We start from the raw sequence: 18,039 nt of genomic DNA on the forward strand, positions 1-18,039 counted from the left end.
TCCCATCCTGTCCATCTGTCCCTGTCCCACTCTACTGTCCCCATCCATGGACCCCCTGCCCATCCCTGTCCCATGCCATCTGTCTGTCCCTGTCCCCATTGTCCCCATACACTGACCCCTCTCCATCCCTGTCCCATCCTGTCTGTCCGTCCCTGTCCCACTCTGTCTGTCCCTGTCCATCCATCCCTGTCCCATCTTGTCCCTCCATCCCTGTCCGTCCCTGTCCCACCCTGTCCGTCTGTCCCTGTCCCTCCATCCCTGTCCCACCCTGTCTGTCCCCACTGTCCCTATCCACTGACCCCTCTCCATCTCTGTCCCACCCTGTCCGTCTGTCCCTGTCCATCCGTCCCTGTCCCACCCTGTCTGTCCCCACTGTCCCCCCCCACTGACCCCTCTCCCCCCCTGTCCCCCATCTGTCTGTCCCCGTCTCCCCACCCCTTCCCCCCTGTCCGTCTGTCCCCGTCCGTCCCTGTCCCCCCTGTCCTCATCCATTACCCCTCCTCCATCCTTCCCCCCCTCCCCGTCCGGAGGGGGGACACTGAGGCACACCCCCCCGTAGCCCCGCCCCCCGCATCCTCCACCTTCCCAGCATCCCCCGCGGCGCCCCCGTTTCCCAGCGTCCCCCGCGGCGCGGCGCGGCGGGCGCCCCCTGGCGGCGCGGCCGGCGCGGCGGCGGGACGGAGCGCGGCGGGGATGAGCGAGGAGGGGGCGGGCGGCGGGGCCAGGCGGAGCGGCGGCTTCCCCAGGTACCGGACCCCCCCCCGGCCCCGGGATGCACCCCCCCACCCCGGGGATACACCCCCCCCCCCCCCCCGGGTACCCCATCCCCCGCCCCAACCGGGGGATCCCCCGGCAGACGCGGACGGGGAGGTCGAGGCCTACGCCGCGGCCCCCGGGGCTGCCCCCCGCTCCCGGGCCTGTGTGACGGGGCTTCGCGCTGAGGGGGGGGCACAGGCCTGTCCCCGTGTCTCCGCGCCGCGCGGGGGCTCCGTCCCTGTCCCCACCCCTGTCCCCGTGTCCCCAGGGCATGTGGCAGTGCCAGCCCTGTCCCCACGCTGCACGGGGGCTCCGTCCCTGTCCCCATGTCCCCATGGCATGTGGCAGTGCCAGCCCTGTCCCCACGCTGCACGGGGGCTCCGTCCCTGTGTCCATGTCCCCAAGGCATGTGGCAGTGCCAGCCCTGTCCCCACGCTGCACGGGGGCTCCGTCCCTGTCCCCATGTCCCCATGGCATGTGGCAGTGCCAGCCCTGTCCCCACGCTGCACGGGGGCTCCGTCCCTGTGTCCATGTCCCCAAGGCATGTGGCAGTGCCAGCCCTGTCCCCACGCTGCACGGGGGCTCCGTCCCTGTCCCCGTGTCCCCAAGGCATGTGGCAGTGCCAGCCCTGTCCCCACGCTGCGCGAGGGCTCCGTCCCTGTCCCCATGTCCCCGTGCTACACGGCAGTGCCACCCCTGTCCCCACGTGTCCCCCCCGCTCATTTCGATGCCATCCTGTCCCACCACCCCACTTTCCCCCCTCGCTGGGTCCCCTCTGAGCCCTGCGCCGGCTGGCGACAGCCCTGTCCCCATGCCATGTGATAGTGCCACCCCTGTCCTCTTATCCTAATACCGTGTGACAATGCCACCCCTGTCCCCACGCCCCCATGTTACATGGCAGTGCCACCCCTGTCCCTGTGTCCCCATGCTGTGTGGTAATGCCACCCCTGTCCCCATGTCCCCACACTATGTAGTGGTGCCACCCCTCTCCCTGTGTCCCCATGCTACATGGCAATGCCACCCCTGTCCTCAGTCTGTGTGGCAGTGCCACCCCTGTCCCCACGCTGTGTGGCAGTGCCATCCCATCCGCAGTCGGTGTGACAGTGCCACCCCTGTCCCCATGTCCCTACACTATATGGTGGTGCCACCCCTGTTCCTGTGTCCTAATGCTGTCTGGCAATGCCACACCTGTCCCTATGTCCCCACTCCACATGCAGTGCCACCCCTGTCCCCATCCTGTGTGACAGTGCCGCCCCATCCCCAGTCTGTGTGGCAGTGCCACTCCTGTCCCTGCATCCTCATGCCTTGTGGCAATGCCACCCCTGTCCCCATCCTGTGTGACAGCGCCGCCCCATCCCCAGTCTGTGTGGCAGTGCCACTCCTGTCCCTGCATCCTCATGCCTTGTGGCAATGCCACCCCTGTCCCCATCCTGTGTGACAGCGCCGCCCCATCCCCAGTCTGTGTGGCAGTGCCACTCCTGTCCCTGCATCCTCATGCCTTGTGGCAATGCCACCCCTGTCCCCATCCTGTGTGACAGCGCCGCCCCATCCCCAGTCTGTGTGGCAGTGCCACTCCTGTCCCTGCATCCTCATGCCTTGTGGCAATGCCACCCCTGTCCCCATCCTGTGTGACAGCGCCGCCCCATCCCCAGTCTGTGTGGCAGTGCCACCCCTGTCCCCATGCCTGTCCCCACACCCCACTTTCCTCCCCCTAAATCCATCCCCCTGCCAGTCCCCTCTGACCCCTACGTGGGCTGGTGACAGCCCTGTCCCCAGCCTGGAGCAGATGCTGGCCGCCAACCCCGGGAAGACGCCCATCAGCCTGCTGCAGGAATATGGCACTCGCATAGGCAAGACCCCCGGCTACGACCTCCTGAAGGCCGAGGGACAAGCCCACCAGCCCAACTTCACCTTTCGTGTCACCGTTGGGGACATCAGCTGCACCGGTGGGTCCCTGTCACCTTCCTTTTCCAGGTTGTCCCCTCGTTTCACCCCACCCCGGCGCGCCCTGCGCGCCGGGGTGGGGTGAAACGAGGGGACAACCTGAAGAGGGTGACCTGGGGGTGAATCTCACTTTTCTGAGCTGTGGGAGGGGACAGTGAGGACATGGGGATTGTCCCCAGGCTGGGGGGGATCCCTAAAAGTGGGTTGCGGGATGGGGATCCACTGGGACCCCAAAAATACAGCGCCTGGAAAAGAAAGGGGGGGGGGGGGTGTCGATCACCCAGAAGCCTGATGCTTGGGACACTCAGGGATCCCTTGGGAAGCCAAAAAAGTGGGTCCTGGGAGGTGTGTGTGGGTGTAAATTGTCTGGGACCCCAATTTTTGGGACAGTCAGGGATCCCCAAAAAAGTGGGTCCTGGGAAGGGGGAATTGAATGGGACACACAGCGGGTCTCCTGAGACCCCCAAAAGTGGGTCCTAGTTGGGGATCACCCAGGAGCCTGATGCTTGGGGCACTTAGGGATCCCATGGGAAGCCAAAAAAGTGGGTCCCTGGGGCTGGAGTGGGGGGGAATTGCCTGGGACCCCAATGTTTGGGACATTCAGGGACACTTTGGGACCCCAAAAAGTGGGTGTGGGGAGGGTATTTGCCTGGGACCCCAAGGCCTGGGACACACAGGGGTCTCCTGAGACCCCAAAAAGTGGATCCTAGTTGGGGATGACCCAGGAGCCTGATGCTTGGAGCACACAGGGGTCTCCTGGGACCCCCCCAAAATTAGGTCTTGGTGGGGGGTCACTTGAGACCACAGTTTCTGGGGTGCTCAGGGATCCCCTGGAACCCCAAAAAGCAAGTTGTGCTGTGGGGGATTGTCCAGGACATCAATGTCTGGGACACTCAGGGATCCCCCGAGACCCCAAAAAATGGGCTGTGGTGGGGGCTCACCTGGGATCCCAATGCCTGAGGTGGTTGGGGGTCCCCAGGGACCCCAAAAAAGCAGGTCCTGGTGAGGGATCATCTGGGACTCTTGATGCTTGGGGCACTCAGTGATCCCTTGGAACCCCAAAAAAGTGGATTCTGGTGAGAGATTTGCCTGGGACCGCAAAGCTTGGGACACGGAGGGGTCTCCTGACACCCCAAAAACCAGGTTGGGGTGGGGGATCCCCTGAGATAAAGCAGGGCCTGGTGGGGGGGTCACTGGGGACCCCAATGCCTGAGACACTCAGGGAGCTTTTGGGACCCTGAAAAAGTGGGTCCTGGTAGGGGATCGCCCAGGATTCTGATGCCTGGGGATCCCCTGGCACCCCAAAAAGCGGGGTTATGGCAGAGGGACCCTCAGCCTGTGCTCTGCAAGGGGTTTGGGGGGGCCCCAGGTGTCCCCCCTTCTCGCTCAGCCGGTGTCTCCCCCAGGGCAGGGGCCCAGCAAGAAGGCGGCGAAGCACAAAGCAGCGGAGGTGGCCCTGAAGCTGCTCAAAGGGGGGGACATGCTGGAGCCCACCACCCCCGAGGAGCCCAGGTGAGGGGGGACGGGGTCCCCGGGGTGCTGGGGGGGGTCAGGGTGGGGGTCAGGGTGCAGTGCAGGATGAGGTTGGGGGTTGCTGGGGGCACTTTGGGGGTGCTGGGTGCGTAGGGGAGGGCGTTGAGTGCATCCAGGAGGTGCTGGGGGGAGTTTGGGGTGCTGAGTCGGGGGGTGCCCAGGTGGTTTGGGGGTACCCAGGGGGTTGGGAGTATTCTAGGGGTGCTGAGCACCCAGGTCTGGGGGTTTGGGGGGGTGGGGGGTCTGCAGGGGGTTGAGGACATCCAGGGGAGTTTGGGGGTACACTGTGTGATTGAGGATGCCAGGGGATTTGAGGGGGGGGGGGGGAGTTTGGGGAGCTCAGTTGGGTTTGGGGGTACCTGGGAGGGGGGGCTGAGGGTACTCAGGCAGGTCTGGGGGTGCCCAGGGTGGGTCTGGGGGTGCACAGTGGCTGGGGGGGGCCGTGTTAGGGGTGTCTTAGGTGCCAAGAGAATTGGGGGTGCCTGGAGGAGTTGGGAAGGTCTGGGGGGGGTGGGGGGGTGGTTTAGGGGGTCCCAAGGGATTTGGGGGTGCCTGACAGGATTTGGGGCACCTGAAGGTGCTCGAGGGGGGTGCCAAGGAGGGAGATTTGGTGGGGGGGGGGCAGCTCGGGTGTTAACGTCTCACCTTTTTATCCCCAAGCTCTCCTTTCCCCCCAGAGCCCCCGGTTGAGTTGGGCCCCGCAGCCGCCCCCCCAACACCCGCCGTGCCCCCACCCTCCCCCAGGTAACCGGGGTGCCGGGTCCCCCCCCCAAAAAAACCCCCGTTACACCCCGTTACACCCCCTTCCCTCCCCAGCCTGGGGGTGGTGGCTTTGGGGGGGACCTCAGAGCTGCCCCCCCCCTCCTCACACCATCTGCCCCCACAACAGGGGCACCCCCCTGGAGATGAAGACGCCCGTGTCCCCCCCCCAGTCGGAGTGTAACCCCGTGGGGGCTCTGCAGGTGGGTGACACCGCGGGCTGGGACAAATGGGGACACGTGTGTGTGTCCCCCAGCGTGGTGGCCGTCGCCATTTTGGGGGTGATGAGTCTGTTTTGGGGACGGCCATCTTTATCGGGGGGCCGGGGGGGGGCGCCCTTTTGGGGGTGATCTTGGCCATTTGGGGGGGGGGACGACACACACACACCTTTGGGGGCTGCCTCTCCCCAGCTCAGGGGGGCTGTTGGACCCATTTTGGGGACAATTATCCCCATTTTGGGGACAGTTGGACCCATTTCAGGGACATTATCCCTGTCTTGGGGACAGTTAACCCCATTTTGGGGACGATTATCCCTGTTTTGGGGGACAATGGACCCATTTCGGGGATCGTTGTCCCCATTTCAGGGACATTATCCCCATTTTGGGGACAGTTAACCCCATTTTGGGGACGATTATCCCCGTTTTGGGGGACAATGGACCCATTTCGGGGATATTTGTCCCCATTTCAGGGACATTATCCCTGTTTTGGGGACAGTTAACCCCATTTTGGGGATGATTATCCCCGTTTTGGGGGACAATGGACCCATTTCAGGGATCGTTGTCCCCATTTCAGGGACATTATCCCCGTTTTGGGGACAGTTGGACCCATTTCAGGGATGGTTATCCCTGTTTTGGGGACAGTTATCCCCATTTTGGGGACAATTATCCCCATTTTGGGGACACTTGGACCCATTTCAGGGACATTATCCCTGTTTTGGGGACAGTTAACCCCATTTTGGGGACGATTATCCCCGTTTTGGGGGACAATGGACCCATTTCGGGTATGGTTGTCCCCATTTCAGGGACATTATCCCCATTTTGGGGACAGTTGGACCCATTTCAGGGATATTATCCCTGTTTTGGGGACAGTTATCCCCATTTTGAGGAGGATTATCCCTGTTTTGGGGGACAGTGGACCCATTTCAAAGATGGTTGTCCCCATTTCAGGGACATTATCCCTGTTTTGGGGACAGTTATCCCTGTTTTGGGACAAATATTCCATTCTGGGGACATTATCCCTGTTTTGGGGACAGTTATTCCATTTCAGGGATGGTTATCCCTGTTTTGGGGACAGTTATCCCTGTTTTGGGGACAAATATTCCTTTCTGGGGACATTATCCCTGTTTTGGGGAGAGTTATCCCTGTTTTGGGACTGGTGGATCCGTTTCAGGGACAGTTACCCCTGTTTTGGGGACAGTTATCCCCATTTAGGGGACAGTGGACCCATTTCGGGGATGGTTGTCCCCATTTCAGGGACATTATCCCTGTTTTGGGGACCATTATCCCCATTTTGGGGACAATTATCCCCGTTTTGGGGACAGTGGACCCATTTCGGGCATGGTTGTCCCCATTTCAGGGACATTATCCCTGTTTTGGGGACAGTTATCCCGGTTTTGGGACTGGTGGATCCGTTTCAGGGATGTTATCCCTGTTCTGGGGACAGTTATCCCTGTTTTGGGGACAGTTATCCCCATTTTGGGGACGATTATCCCCGTTTTGGGGAGAGTTATCCCTGTTTTGGGACTGGTGGATCCGTTTCAGGGACAGTTACCCCTGTTTTGGGGACAGTTATCCCCATTTAGGGGACAGTGGACCCATTTCGGGGATGTTTGTCCCTATTTCAGGGACATTATCCCTGTTTTGGGGACAGTTACCCCATTTCAGGGATGGTTATCCCTGTTTTGGGGACAATAATTCCATTCTGGGGACAATTATCTCTGTTTAGGGGATGGTGGATCCATTTCAGGGATGGTTAGCCCAATTTTGGGGACGGTTATCCCCATTTTGGGGACAGTTATCCCTGTTTTGGGGACAGTTATCTGTGTTTTGGGGACGGTTATGCCTGTTTTAGGGACAGTTATCCCCATTTTGGGGTTGTTTATCCCCATTTTGGGGTTGTTTATCCCCATTTTGGGGTTGTTTATCCCCTTTTTGGGGTTGTTTATCCCCATTTTGGGGTTGTTTATCCCCATTTTGGGGATGGTTATCCCTATTTTGGGGATGGTTATCCCTGTTTTGGGGACAGTTATCCCCATTTTGGAGATGGTGGACCCATTTTGGGGACAGTTATCCTCATTTTGGGGATAGTTTTTCCCATTTTGGGGGAAGCAGAGCCATTTTGAAGCTGACCCTGCCCGTTTGGGGCCTGGCAGTGCCCGTTCTGGGGACGGCAGCTCCTTTCTGGGGCGCAGCTCACCCCATTTCAGGGCAGGTCAGTGGCCCTGCCCTCCCCAGACCCCCACATTTGTGTGTGTGTCCCCCCCCCCAGGAGCTGGTGGTGCAGAAGGGCTGGCGCCTGCCCGAGTACACGGTGACGCAGGAGTCGGGGCCGGCGCATCGCAAGGAGTTCACCATGACCTGCCGCGTGGAGCGCTTCGTGGAGATCGGTACGGGGCCGGGACACCCCCGGGTGTGTTGTGGGGGGGGACAGGACAGGGTGCCAGGCTCCCCTCGGTGTCTCTTGTCCCCCCCCTGCAGGCAGCGGCACCTCCAAGAAGTTGGCGAAGCGCAACGCGGCCGCCAAGATGCTGGTGCGGATCCACAACGTCCCCATGGAGCCACGGGAGGGCAGCGAGGCCGAGGTGGAGGAGGACCAGTTCTCCATGGTACTGGCCAGTGAGGGGTTAACTGGGGGGGGACATGGGCACCCCGAGGTCACCCCAAGGGGTTAACGGGGGACACAGGCACTCCGAGGCCACTCGGAGAGTTTAATGGGGGGGATGAGGGCACCCCAGGGGGTTAATGGGGGACATGGGTACACTGAGGCCACTCTGAGAGGTTAACAGGGGGGGACACGGGCACCTCAAGGTCACCCCAAGGGGTTAATGGGGGACACGGGCACCCCGAGGCCACTCTGAGAGGTTAATGGGGGGGGACACGGGCACCCCAAGGTCACCCCAAGGGGTTAATGGGGGACACGGGCACCCCGAGGCCACTCTGAGAGGTTAATGGGGGGGGACACGGGCACCCCAAGGTCACCCCAAGGGGTTAATGGGGGACACGGGCACCCCGAGGCCACTCTGAGAGGTTAATGGGGGGGGACACGGGCACCCCAAGGTCACCCCAAGGGGTTAATGGGGGACACGGGCACCCCGAGGTCACTCTGAGAGGTTAATGGGGGGGACATGGGCACCCCAAGGTCACCCCAAGGGGTTAATGGGGGACAAGGGCACCCCGAGGCCACTCTGAGAGGTTAATGGGGGGGACACAGGCACCCCAAGGTCACCCCGAGGATTTAACAGGGGACATGGGCACCCTGAGGCCACCCCAGGGGGTTAATTGGGGACACAAGCACCTCAAGGTCACCCCAGGCGGTTAATGGGGCACCCTCAAGGTCTCCCCCAAGGTGTTAACAGGGGACACAGGCACCCCAAAGTCACCCTGAGGGTTTAAAGGGGTCCCCCCAATGTCACCCTGAGTCTTCCCTGGTTAGTGGGGGACACTGACACCCCAAGGGGTTAATGGGAAGAACATGGACACCCTGAGGGTCGGTGGGGGACACCCTGAGGAGTTAACAGGGGACACGGGCACCCTGAGACCACCTCAGGGGGTTAACGGGGGACACAGGCACCCCCAAGGTTACCCCAAGGGGCTAATGGGGGGGACACGGGCACCCCCAAGGTCACCTCGTGAGATTAACAGGGGACACAAGCACCCCAAGGGGTTAACAGGGGACATGGGCACCCCGAGACCACCCCAGGGGTTAATGGGGGACACAGGCACCCCAAGGTCACCCCAAGGGGTTAACAGGGGTGACATGGCCACCCCGAGGGGTTAATGGGGGACACGGGCGCCTCTGTACCCCTGTTTCCTGGACCCGCAATGATTAAAGTTGGGGGGCAGCAGGGCAGGGGGACACCCAAGGGTGACCTGGGTGGGGACCCTCTGGATTTGGGGTCCCTGGGTGGGTGAATGTGCTCCCCATGGAGGGTCCCTGAATCAGGGGGGGGGTCCTGCAGTCCCTGAGCCCCCTTGTCCCATGGGGGGGATGTCCCCATGTGTGGGGGTCCTGGCAGTGTCCCCACGCAGGGTCCCTGTAGCCCTGCACCTCCAGGGTGCCCCTGCACAGGGGCGGGGGGGGTGGGGGGTGTGTCCTGGTGTCCCCAAGCCTCCCCCCCCCCCTCATTTCATTGTCCCCCACAGTCCCCAAGCGCCACACGGGGTGTCTGGAGGGTCCCTGTGCCCCCCCACCTCCATGTCCCTTGGGTGTATGGGGACTGTGGGTGCTCCCTGCACCCCGCAATCCCCACGGGGGGGGGTGAGGACTGTCCCCAAGCACCCTGTGTGTCCCCCCCTCGCCCCCCCGCAGGCAGGCCCCAGGCTGGAGGGGCTCCGAGGGCGAGCGCCCGGCTGCACCTGGGACTCGCTGCGCAACTCGGCGGGCGAGAAGATCGTGCAGCTGCGGAGTCACCCGCTGGCACCCATGGGTGCGGGGGCCTGCGCCCTCCTCCAGGAGCTCTCCGAGGAGCAGAGCTTCGCCATCAGCTACCTCGACATCGGTGAGCAGCCCCCCCCTCCCCTCCTCTTCCTCCTCCTCCTCCTCCTCCTCTTTCTCTCTGAGCACCCCAACTCCAGCTTGGGGGTGTTGGGGGGGGGTGGTGGTGTGTTTTGGGGTGATGTGGGGGGTCTTTTGGGGTGACGGGGGGTTGTATGGGGGGGTGTGTGTCCCCTCCAGATGCGCTGAGCCTCAGCTCCTCCTTTTCTTCCTCTTCCTCCTCTTCCTCTTCTTCCTCATCCTCCTTCTCCTCTTTCTCTCTGAGCACCCCAACCCCAGCTTGCGGGTGTTGGGGGGGTGTTTTGGGGTGACATGGGGGGTGTTTTGGGGTGATGGGGGGGGGGGGAGTCCCCCAGATGCGCTGAGCCTCAGCTCCTCCTCTTCTTCCTCTTCTCCTTCCTCCTCCTCCTCTTTTTCCTCTTCCTCCTCCTCCTCCTCCTCTTTCTCTCTGAGCACCCGAACCCCAGCTCAGGGGTGTTGGGGGTGGGTGGTGGGTTTTGGGGTGACGTGGGGGGTGTTTTTGGGTGACGGGGGGGGGTGTGGGTGCATGTGTCCCATTCCACACACCCCCCCCCCCCCCCGAGATGCACTGAGCCTCAGCTCCTCCTCCTCATCTTCCTCCTCTTTCTCTCTGAGCACCCCAACCCCAGCTCGGGGGTGTTGGGGGGTGGGGGTGGTGTATTTTGGGGTGACGTGGGGGCGTGTTTTGGGGTGACGGGGGTGTATGGGTGCACGTGTCCCCCCCCCCACAGATGCGCTGAGCCTCAGCGGGCTGCACCAGTGCTTGGTGGAACTCTCGACGCAACCAGCCACGGTCTGTCACGGCGCAGCCCCCTCCCGCGACGGCGCCCGCTCCCAGGCCGCCCGCAACGCCCTCCAGTACCTCCGCATCATGGCGGGGGGCAAATAACACCCCCCCACGGCGCCCCCCTTCCCCGCCCAATCCACCCACGACACCCCGGATGGACCCACGGACGCTCCCCGTGGACACACAGACTTGGATTCGCCGACCGACACGCGGAGTTTCTCCGGTGGGTACCCCCAGACCCCCCCCCCCCCCCCACTGCTGCGCCCATGGACAGACGGACAGACACGGGCCCCCCCCACCCTGCACCCCAAGAGGGGAGCCCGGACAGACCTCAAGGCCCTGGGGGCACCCTCTGACCTACACACCCCCCCCCCCAAACCACTGCCAGGGGGTGAGGAGGGTCCCCAGGTGCCAACCAGCCCCCCCCGGGAATAAAGCTGGGGGGTGGGTTTGTAAACTCCCCGCGTCGGTGTCTTTTTGGGGGGGTGTTGGGGGGGGGCAGAAAGGGCACAGGAGCCCCCCCACCCCTTCACCCCACCCCCAGGGGCAAAAGCAGAGCGAGCGTTAAGGGGGGGGGGCAGCGGCGCCAGTTTATTGGGGGACGGACGGACCCACGGACGGACTCGGGGCTGGACTCACGGACGGACTCAGGGACGGTTTTGCAGCCAGACGGCTCCAGGGCTGGACTCACGGACGGACGGACGGACGGACGGAGCCTCAGCGGCGGCGGCCGAAACGCTGCGGCGTCGCCATGGTCCAGAACGGGGCGGCCGGAGGGTCCCAACTGCGGGGGCTGAGCCGGGCCGGGGCCCCCCCCTGCAGCCCCCGCCCGAACCTGCCGCGGGGACACGCAACTGCTGGTACCCCCGGGACGGACGGACGGACGGACGGACGGACGGGGAGGCACCGGGAGGGATGGGGGCAGAGCGGGGGGGAGCCAGAGGGATGGAGGGGGACGGACAGACGGACGGGGACGGACGGACGGACGGGGACGGAGTCAGTGCTGGGGAGGGACGGGTGGGACGGACGGAGGGACACGGATGGGGACAGACAGACCTGGGATGTTTGGGGACAGACACAGGACGTTTGGGGACAAACGTGGGACATTGGGGGACAGACACAGGATGTTTGGGGACAGACATGGGACGTTGGGGGACAGACAGACAAGGGACATTTGGAGACAAATGTGGGACATTGGGGGACAGACAGACACTGGACATTTGGGGACAGACACAGGATGTTTGGGGACAGACATGGGACATTTGGGGACAAATGTGGGACATTGGGGGACAGACAGACACCGGACATTTGGGGATAGACTTGGGATGTTTGGGGACAGACATGGGACATTTGGGGACAGACACAGGATGTTTGGGGACAGACATTGGACGTTTAGGGACAGACACGGGACATTTGGGGATAGACACAGGATGTTTGGGGACAGACACGGAACATTTGGGGACAGACACAGGATGTTTGGGGACAGACATGGGATATTTGGGGACAGACACGGGACATTTGGGGACAAATGTGGGACATTGGGGGACAGACAGACATGGGACATTTGGGGACAGACACAGGATGTTTGGGGACAGACACGGGACATTTGGTGACACCCACGAGGCGTTTGGGGACAGACACGGGACGTTACGCACAGACGGACACAAACGGGCCCCCCAGCACCGGCCAGGCCGCCCCCACTCACCCCCTCCGGGTGCCCCCAAACCACCCGGCTCCTTCCCCACCCCGGGGGTCCCCAAACACCTGGGTGCCCCCCCCCCCCCCCCCCCCGGTCCCGCTCACCTCTGCGCCTGCGGGGGGCCCCGGGGCTGCGGGCGGGGCGCTGCAGGGAGCGGAGCAGCGCGCTCAGGGCGGCGGCGGCGGCGGGGGGGGGCGGCCCCGGGGGGGCGGCAACGACCTGTGAAACGGGGAGACGGAGGAGGAGGGGATGGCGGGGGGGGTGTCACGGCAGCCCCGGGACCCCCCAAAATCGAAAAGATCTTTGTTTCCATCCTCCCCCCCCCCCAGCCCCGACGGCGCGGGCCGGGGCTCACCGGGGCCAGGCCGGGGCCGGTACCGGGGTCGGTGGCCCCGGGGCAGCAGCGGGCGGCGCGGAGGGTCCCCGCCAGCAGCAGCAGCAGCGGCAGCCGCCGCCCCGCCATCGCCCCCGCCGCCGCCACCCGCCACCCGCCGCCTCTTATAACCGGGCCGGGCCGGGCCGGGCCACCGGGAGGCGTTGGGGGGGGTGTGGGGGGTGTCCCGGGGGAACGGGAGATGGCGGGGATCAATCCTGGCCCCGCCGCCGCCGCTAATGAAACTCATTTACCAACCGCGACAGTCGCCACCGGGGACGGACGGACGGGGGCGGCTCCGCACCCCCCCCCCGGGACCCTCAACCGGAGCCCCCGGGAGCGACACCCGCCCCCCCCCCCCCCCCCCCCCCCGTCGAACCGGGGCTCCCCGAAACCAGACACCCCTCCCCTCAATCCCGGGGACCCCCCCCAGTCCCGTGTCCCCCCCCCCCCGTGGCTCGTTGCCGCCGCCCCGCGGCCCCGTCGCGCTCCTGCAGCCCCGACGGGGCGACCGCGGCCCCGCCGCTCCCCGGGACCCCCCCGGCTCGGGTTCTCGCACCCAAAACCACCTGAAATCACCCCAAATCCTCCACCCGGGTGTCTCGCAGACCCCTACACCCCCCCCCCCCCCAAAACAACAAGCAGCTCACCCGTTGTGTCGTCGCGTGTGTGTGTGTGTGTGTGTGTGTGTGTGTCCCGCTGATGGCTGAGGGTTGTCACAGCCCCCACTGTCCCCCCCCCCCAGGCACGGTGGCCCCGGGACAGGCGACACCGGCGTTGCGTGTGTGTGTCCCCCCCCGCGCCCCCCCGCCCCAAGCAAAGAGCAGCACCCACCAGCTCCTGGGTAATATTTTAATGTTATATTTGCAGCATAAATAAAAGGCACGTTACATGTTTGGTACGACGCGGGGGGGCCGGGGGGGGGGAACTGGACAACGACAACATGTGTGTGTCCCCCCCCTACGTGTGTCCGTGTGTGTGTGTGTCCCCCAGTGTCCCCGGGCCCCCGCGGGGGCTGTGAGGACCCGCTCACAGAGGCCCATGACGGGGGGGGGGGGGGTTTGGGGGGGTCCCTCAGGGCCCGGGGGGGGTGGGGGGGGGGGCCGTGGGAAGGGGGGGGGGGTGTTTTACAGCTAGAAAACCGTTTCGTTGCGTAAGGAGCTGCGCATCCGCTCAGGAAGTTGCTATATGTCGATATAGGTCTGTATATACTCATAGATATGTATTTATTTTTATTTTTTATTTTTATTTTTATTTATTATAGATACTACACCCTCGTGGTTACGCTTTTTTTCTTTTTTTTTTTCCTTTCTTTTTTTTTTTTTTTTTTTCCTTTTTCTTGGCTTCTTCCATTAATGATCGTCAAAGCTCGCTGTACCAAGCAGCTGAAGGGGGGTGGGGGGGTGATGGTGCGGGGGGGGGGGGGCAAACGCCCAGGACCCTCCTCCCGTGTCCCCAGGGACCATCGGGTCCCTCTGTCACCTCCTGGGCTCCTTTTGGGGCAGAAAAGTGTCGCTGCTGCCAGAGTCCCGGGGGGGGGGGGGGGGCACGAAACTTGGGGGGGGGAAACCAAACAGAAACGGGTCCACAAGTCCCAAACTGACCAATTTCCCATCGGAATTCAGAACCAAGGCGCCAGTTGGCAAAGGGAAGGGGGGGGGGGGCAGCACTGACAGCCCCCCCACCCCAATCCCAAGGGATTTGAGAGGGAGAGGAGGGAGGATCAGCGCCCCCCACGACGTGTTTTTTTCAGCCGTTTGTTTCTATTTGACTTTCCAGCGAATAAAAATCCCAATTCCTGACTGGCCCCGGCACCTTTCAACCCGGGGGGGGGGCTTTTCCAGGAGCCCCAGGGTCACTCTGTCCCCCAACAACGAGGTGCTGGGTGACCCCAACACCGCGACCGCAGAGATGGGGGTTCAGGGGAACACCCCACACCCCCCCCAAACCCCCCCCCCGGGGCTGGCAGAGGGAAGTGCAGGTGCCCGGTGAGGTGCTGAGCAGCTGCCAAACCCCCCCGCAAGCCACAGGAGAAATCATCCGAGAGCAGAAATTGAGATTTTTAAAAAAAAATTATTTTTTTTTTTTTTTTTTTTGGCCTGCCCAAAGTTGTCTGCCAAGTCTCTAAGCCAGAATTGAACCAGCACGGGAGCGAGAAGAAAAAGCCACTTTCACCCTCGGCCGTCCTCATGGGCATCACCCAACTGCCAGAAAACCCCTTTTCCCACCCAAAATGACACCCCCCCCCCCCTTACCAAACCCAAAGCACGTCCCCTACAGCCGCTGCCGCGCAGAAACCACCCTCCGAGAGAAGCGAGGAGGAATATGGGGCAGAAAGCAGCAGCCCTTGGGCTCTGGGGAGAGGCTGGAAGCTCGTGGCGGGGATTTGCGCCCACGGGAGCGACGCCGGCAGCTCGGCTCAGCGAGAGGAGCCCACGCTGAGCCCGGCTTTTCCCTCCCCCTCGGCACCGGGGTGCTGGAGGAGACGCTCTCTCCGTCCCCTCCTCTGGGGAGAGCCCGGAGTCGCCCCTTCAAAACTAAACCCGCTGCTAAAGCGTCGCCCACTGGGATGTTCAGCTCCTCCTGAGGGTTAAGTCCGGCTTAACGTGGGCTTTGGGAGCCCAGCAAGGGGTGAAGCTCACCCGCGTGCCCCCAAGTGACATTTACGGCACCGGGGCAGCACCGGAGAATTCCCCCGTTGCCTGAAGCTGGTGGGGGGGGGTCTTGGCTAAGGGTCATGTTGGGTTTTTCAGTCGCTTTACTCATGGGGGGCTCAGCCAGTCCCTGGGGGGGGGGACACGATTCCTCCTTCGTACGACTCGGCTCCCTCCCTGCAAGCAGGGGAAGAAAAACTGGGACCTGAAACCTGCTCGGGCCCTGCGCTGGCAGCAGCGGGTGCAGGCACCGGGGTCAAACCCCCCCGAGGGGCCGCGGGAAAGCTGCAACCCCGATTTAAAAAAAAATAAAATGTTAAAAGTACGATCAAACACTTGTTCCCTGATTATGGCTGCCCAGGTTTGGAGCTTTTACAACCGCGTTTTCACGGGTTTGCAGGTTTTTCAAGGCACTAAGCACTCGCAGGAGGGGGGGGGGAGGCGGTGATGGAGAGGGGCAGCACCGGGAGCACCGAGGGATGGGGAGAAAAATCGCTCTCGGCATCGTCCCCCTCGTCCCCGGCTGCGGGGATGGTGCCACGAGGCTCCCGGGGGCACGTCGCCGGCAGGCTGGGCCCTCTCGGCTCTCCGGGCCCACAGAATCGGGTGGCTTTTAGTCCCTAAGGGTAAAAAGAAGGGCTCGGGGAAGCTCCTGCCTTCAAACCGTCCCCAATCTGGGGGATCTCTCCGCTGTCACCCTTCGCCAGCAAAGCCACCGGCTGCTCCTCGCCTCTGCCTCACCCCCACACACCCCTCCCCTGACGCCAACCAGGGATGTGCCCAGAGCTCGATTCCTCCTTTCTGTCTTCTCTCAACGAACATTTTCCTCGACAGCCGGGTTTTTCAGCGGAGCTGAACGCTGGGCGAGCCTAGGAGGAGCTGGTGAGCTACTGCTGCTCGCTCCCCGCGCCAGGGGACAGGGACCCAACGGCTGCCGGGGGGATGAAGCAAATATGTTTACAACACATTTTTGTCATTCCTGCTGTTCCCAGACAAAGGGAGAGAGAGCGAGAGACACTTATTTCAAAGCCACCCTGAAGCAAACGGCGCAGATTTGAAGACCAGAGCAAATCTCTTGGCTGCAAGACGGGCGGTTTTTACACCTTTCTGGAGCACGCGGAGGGTTTGGTGCCGTTTCCCGTCGCAGCTCCACAACCTCCATCCACCAGCAGCTCCATGAGGAAGCAAAGTCAGGCTGGATCTTGTGGCTCCTCAAACCCTCTGCCTTAGATCCTGGCCCCCCCCCGAAAGGCCCTGACCCCCCCCGCTGCGCCTCACCTGGATAAAAACTCTTTTTGTCCAGGTCATGCGGCTTTTAAGATGTGACCAACCACACCCCCCCCCCTCCCCGTGTCCTCTTCCAAGAGCTGCTCCCGCTGCAACGGGACAGCAAGAGCCAAAAACCACCTGCCTGCAGAGAGACTCTGCCCAAACAGCTTTAGAGAAACAAAAAAGGCGGGTCCTGGGGGTGGGGTGGGGGGTACGCAGGGTCTGAACCAGAAGTGCAAACTGCCGAGGCCAGAAGTGACCCTGCTCACGCCCAAGAAGACTCAAGATGAGTGAGAGAAACCAGAGCACCGTGGGGAGACAAACCAAACCCGGGCGGCACCGCGGGCGAGATGGCTGAGAAAAACCTGAAAAAGAGGGGAGGGGGAGAAGACAGATCCCATTCATTTAAAAAAAAAAACCAAACAAACAACAAACTGCTGAACTTCCCCATCCGTCACGGGAGCAGGTTTCTTGCTTAGACTTTGCTTTGGGTTTTGCTGTCCCTGGAAACCTTCCAAGTCTGGATAAGCCAAACGAAATCACTTTGACAAAACAAACTTGGCTCAAAAGTGGCGAGTGCAACCTGAGGTGGGCGAGAGCTCAGGTGAGGAGGGACCTCCCGAGAAGGCGAGGAAGAGCGAGGCCCGACGCAGCTCCACAGGGCTTGAGGAGGTTCCTGCTCAGAGCCCCCACAACGCCCCTTCCCGTTTCCAAACGATCGACTCCAGGCGCCCGCCCCGGGGGGGGGCTGCAGGAATCGCACAGAGACGCACGCGCGTGCTCCGCCCGCCCGGCAAACAAACAGACCCGATTCCAAACGTCTGTCAACATCCAGGCTGGGTTTTTAACCTGCCCTAACGGAACTGGAAGCTCTGTGAATCCTCTGTTTGCTCTGGCTGGGAAGCAACGGCTGCTCCATCACCGAGAGCGGAAGATACGAAGAAGAGGTAAAAGCCCAGGCAAACAGAAACACTACTTCGTGCTCCCTCCCCTTGGCACAGGCAACTAATTCGTGATTTAAGGCCACCAGTATTAAGGTCGTCGAGGTTACGTGTAAAGGAGATGATCCTTGGAAATGGAGGGGTTTGTTTGCGGAGGTGTACAGAGGAGTTGGGAGCAGATGCTGGATTCTGGGACTCACATTATTGTTGCCTGCTGGGCCAGCAGCTCATCCTCTCGTGGCCCTCCCAGGGCGCCCAGCGCCGGTCCCAGCGGAGGCAGATCAGCACCAATTTACTGGGAGAAGGATGGAGGCAGCCCCGACGCCGTGGGCACGGTCGGTCCCTTTTCTCCAGTAACCACGGCACGGCCCAAGTCACCAGGAACACACGTGTGTGTGTGTGTTTTGTGTCCCCTACCCCCAGCCCCGCGTCCCCCCCTCTCCCACAAACCCATTTACAGCGATTACACTCCCATCGCATCCAAAAAAAATCTGTCGCTGGGAGTTAAGTGTGTGACGAGACGAAGCTCGATCCCTTTAACCTCGGAGCTCAAGGAGGCTTCGTGTGCGAAGGTGCAATGTTTCAGGTAG

General features: G+C 62.5%; 1 protein-coding gene across 5 annotated transcripts; it reads left to right on the forward strand.

Moving 5' to 3' along the window:
- Positions 1 to 630: 630 nt before the first annotated feature.
- TARBP2 (TARBP2 subunit of RISC loading complex) lies at positions 631 to 15,633 on the forward strand. 5 transcript variants are annotated; one of them, XR_012635343.1, is made up of 10 exons: positions 631 to 746; positions 2,521 to 2,702; positions 4,107 to 4,212; positions 4,894 to 4,977; positions 5,123 to 5,195; positions 7,480 to 7,597; positions 7,689 to 7,816; positions 9,520 to 9,709; positions 10,458 to 10,736; positions 14,695 to 15,633. XR_012635343.1 is itself a non-coding variant. In XM_074929761.1 (9 exons), exons 1-9 carry the CDS (start codon positions 694 to 696, stop codon positions 10,613 to 10,615), a joined length of 1,092 nt encoding a protein of 363 aa, XP_074785862.1. In that variant the 5' UTR covers positions 631 to 693; the 3' UTR covers positions 10,616 to 10,970. The 5 variants fall into 5 exon arrangements, 2 of the variants coding, with proteins under 2 accessions (XP_074785862.1, XP_074785863.1); XR_012635344.1 differs by lacking the exon at positions 14,695 to 15,633 and adding an exon at positions 11,179 to 11,407; XR_012635345.1 differs by lacking the exon at positions 14,695 to 15,633 and adding an exon at positions 11,183 to 11,407.
- The last annotated feature ends 2,406 nt before the right edge of the window (positions 15,634 to 18,039 follow it).

Source organism: Athene noctua, chromosome 30 (assembly GCF_965140245.1).
Source record: "Athene noctua chromosome 30, bAthNoc1.hap1.1, whole genome shotgun sequence".
NCBI lineage: Eukaryota > Metazoa > Chordata > Aves > Strigiformes > Strigidae > Athene > Athene noctua.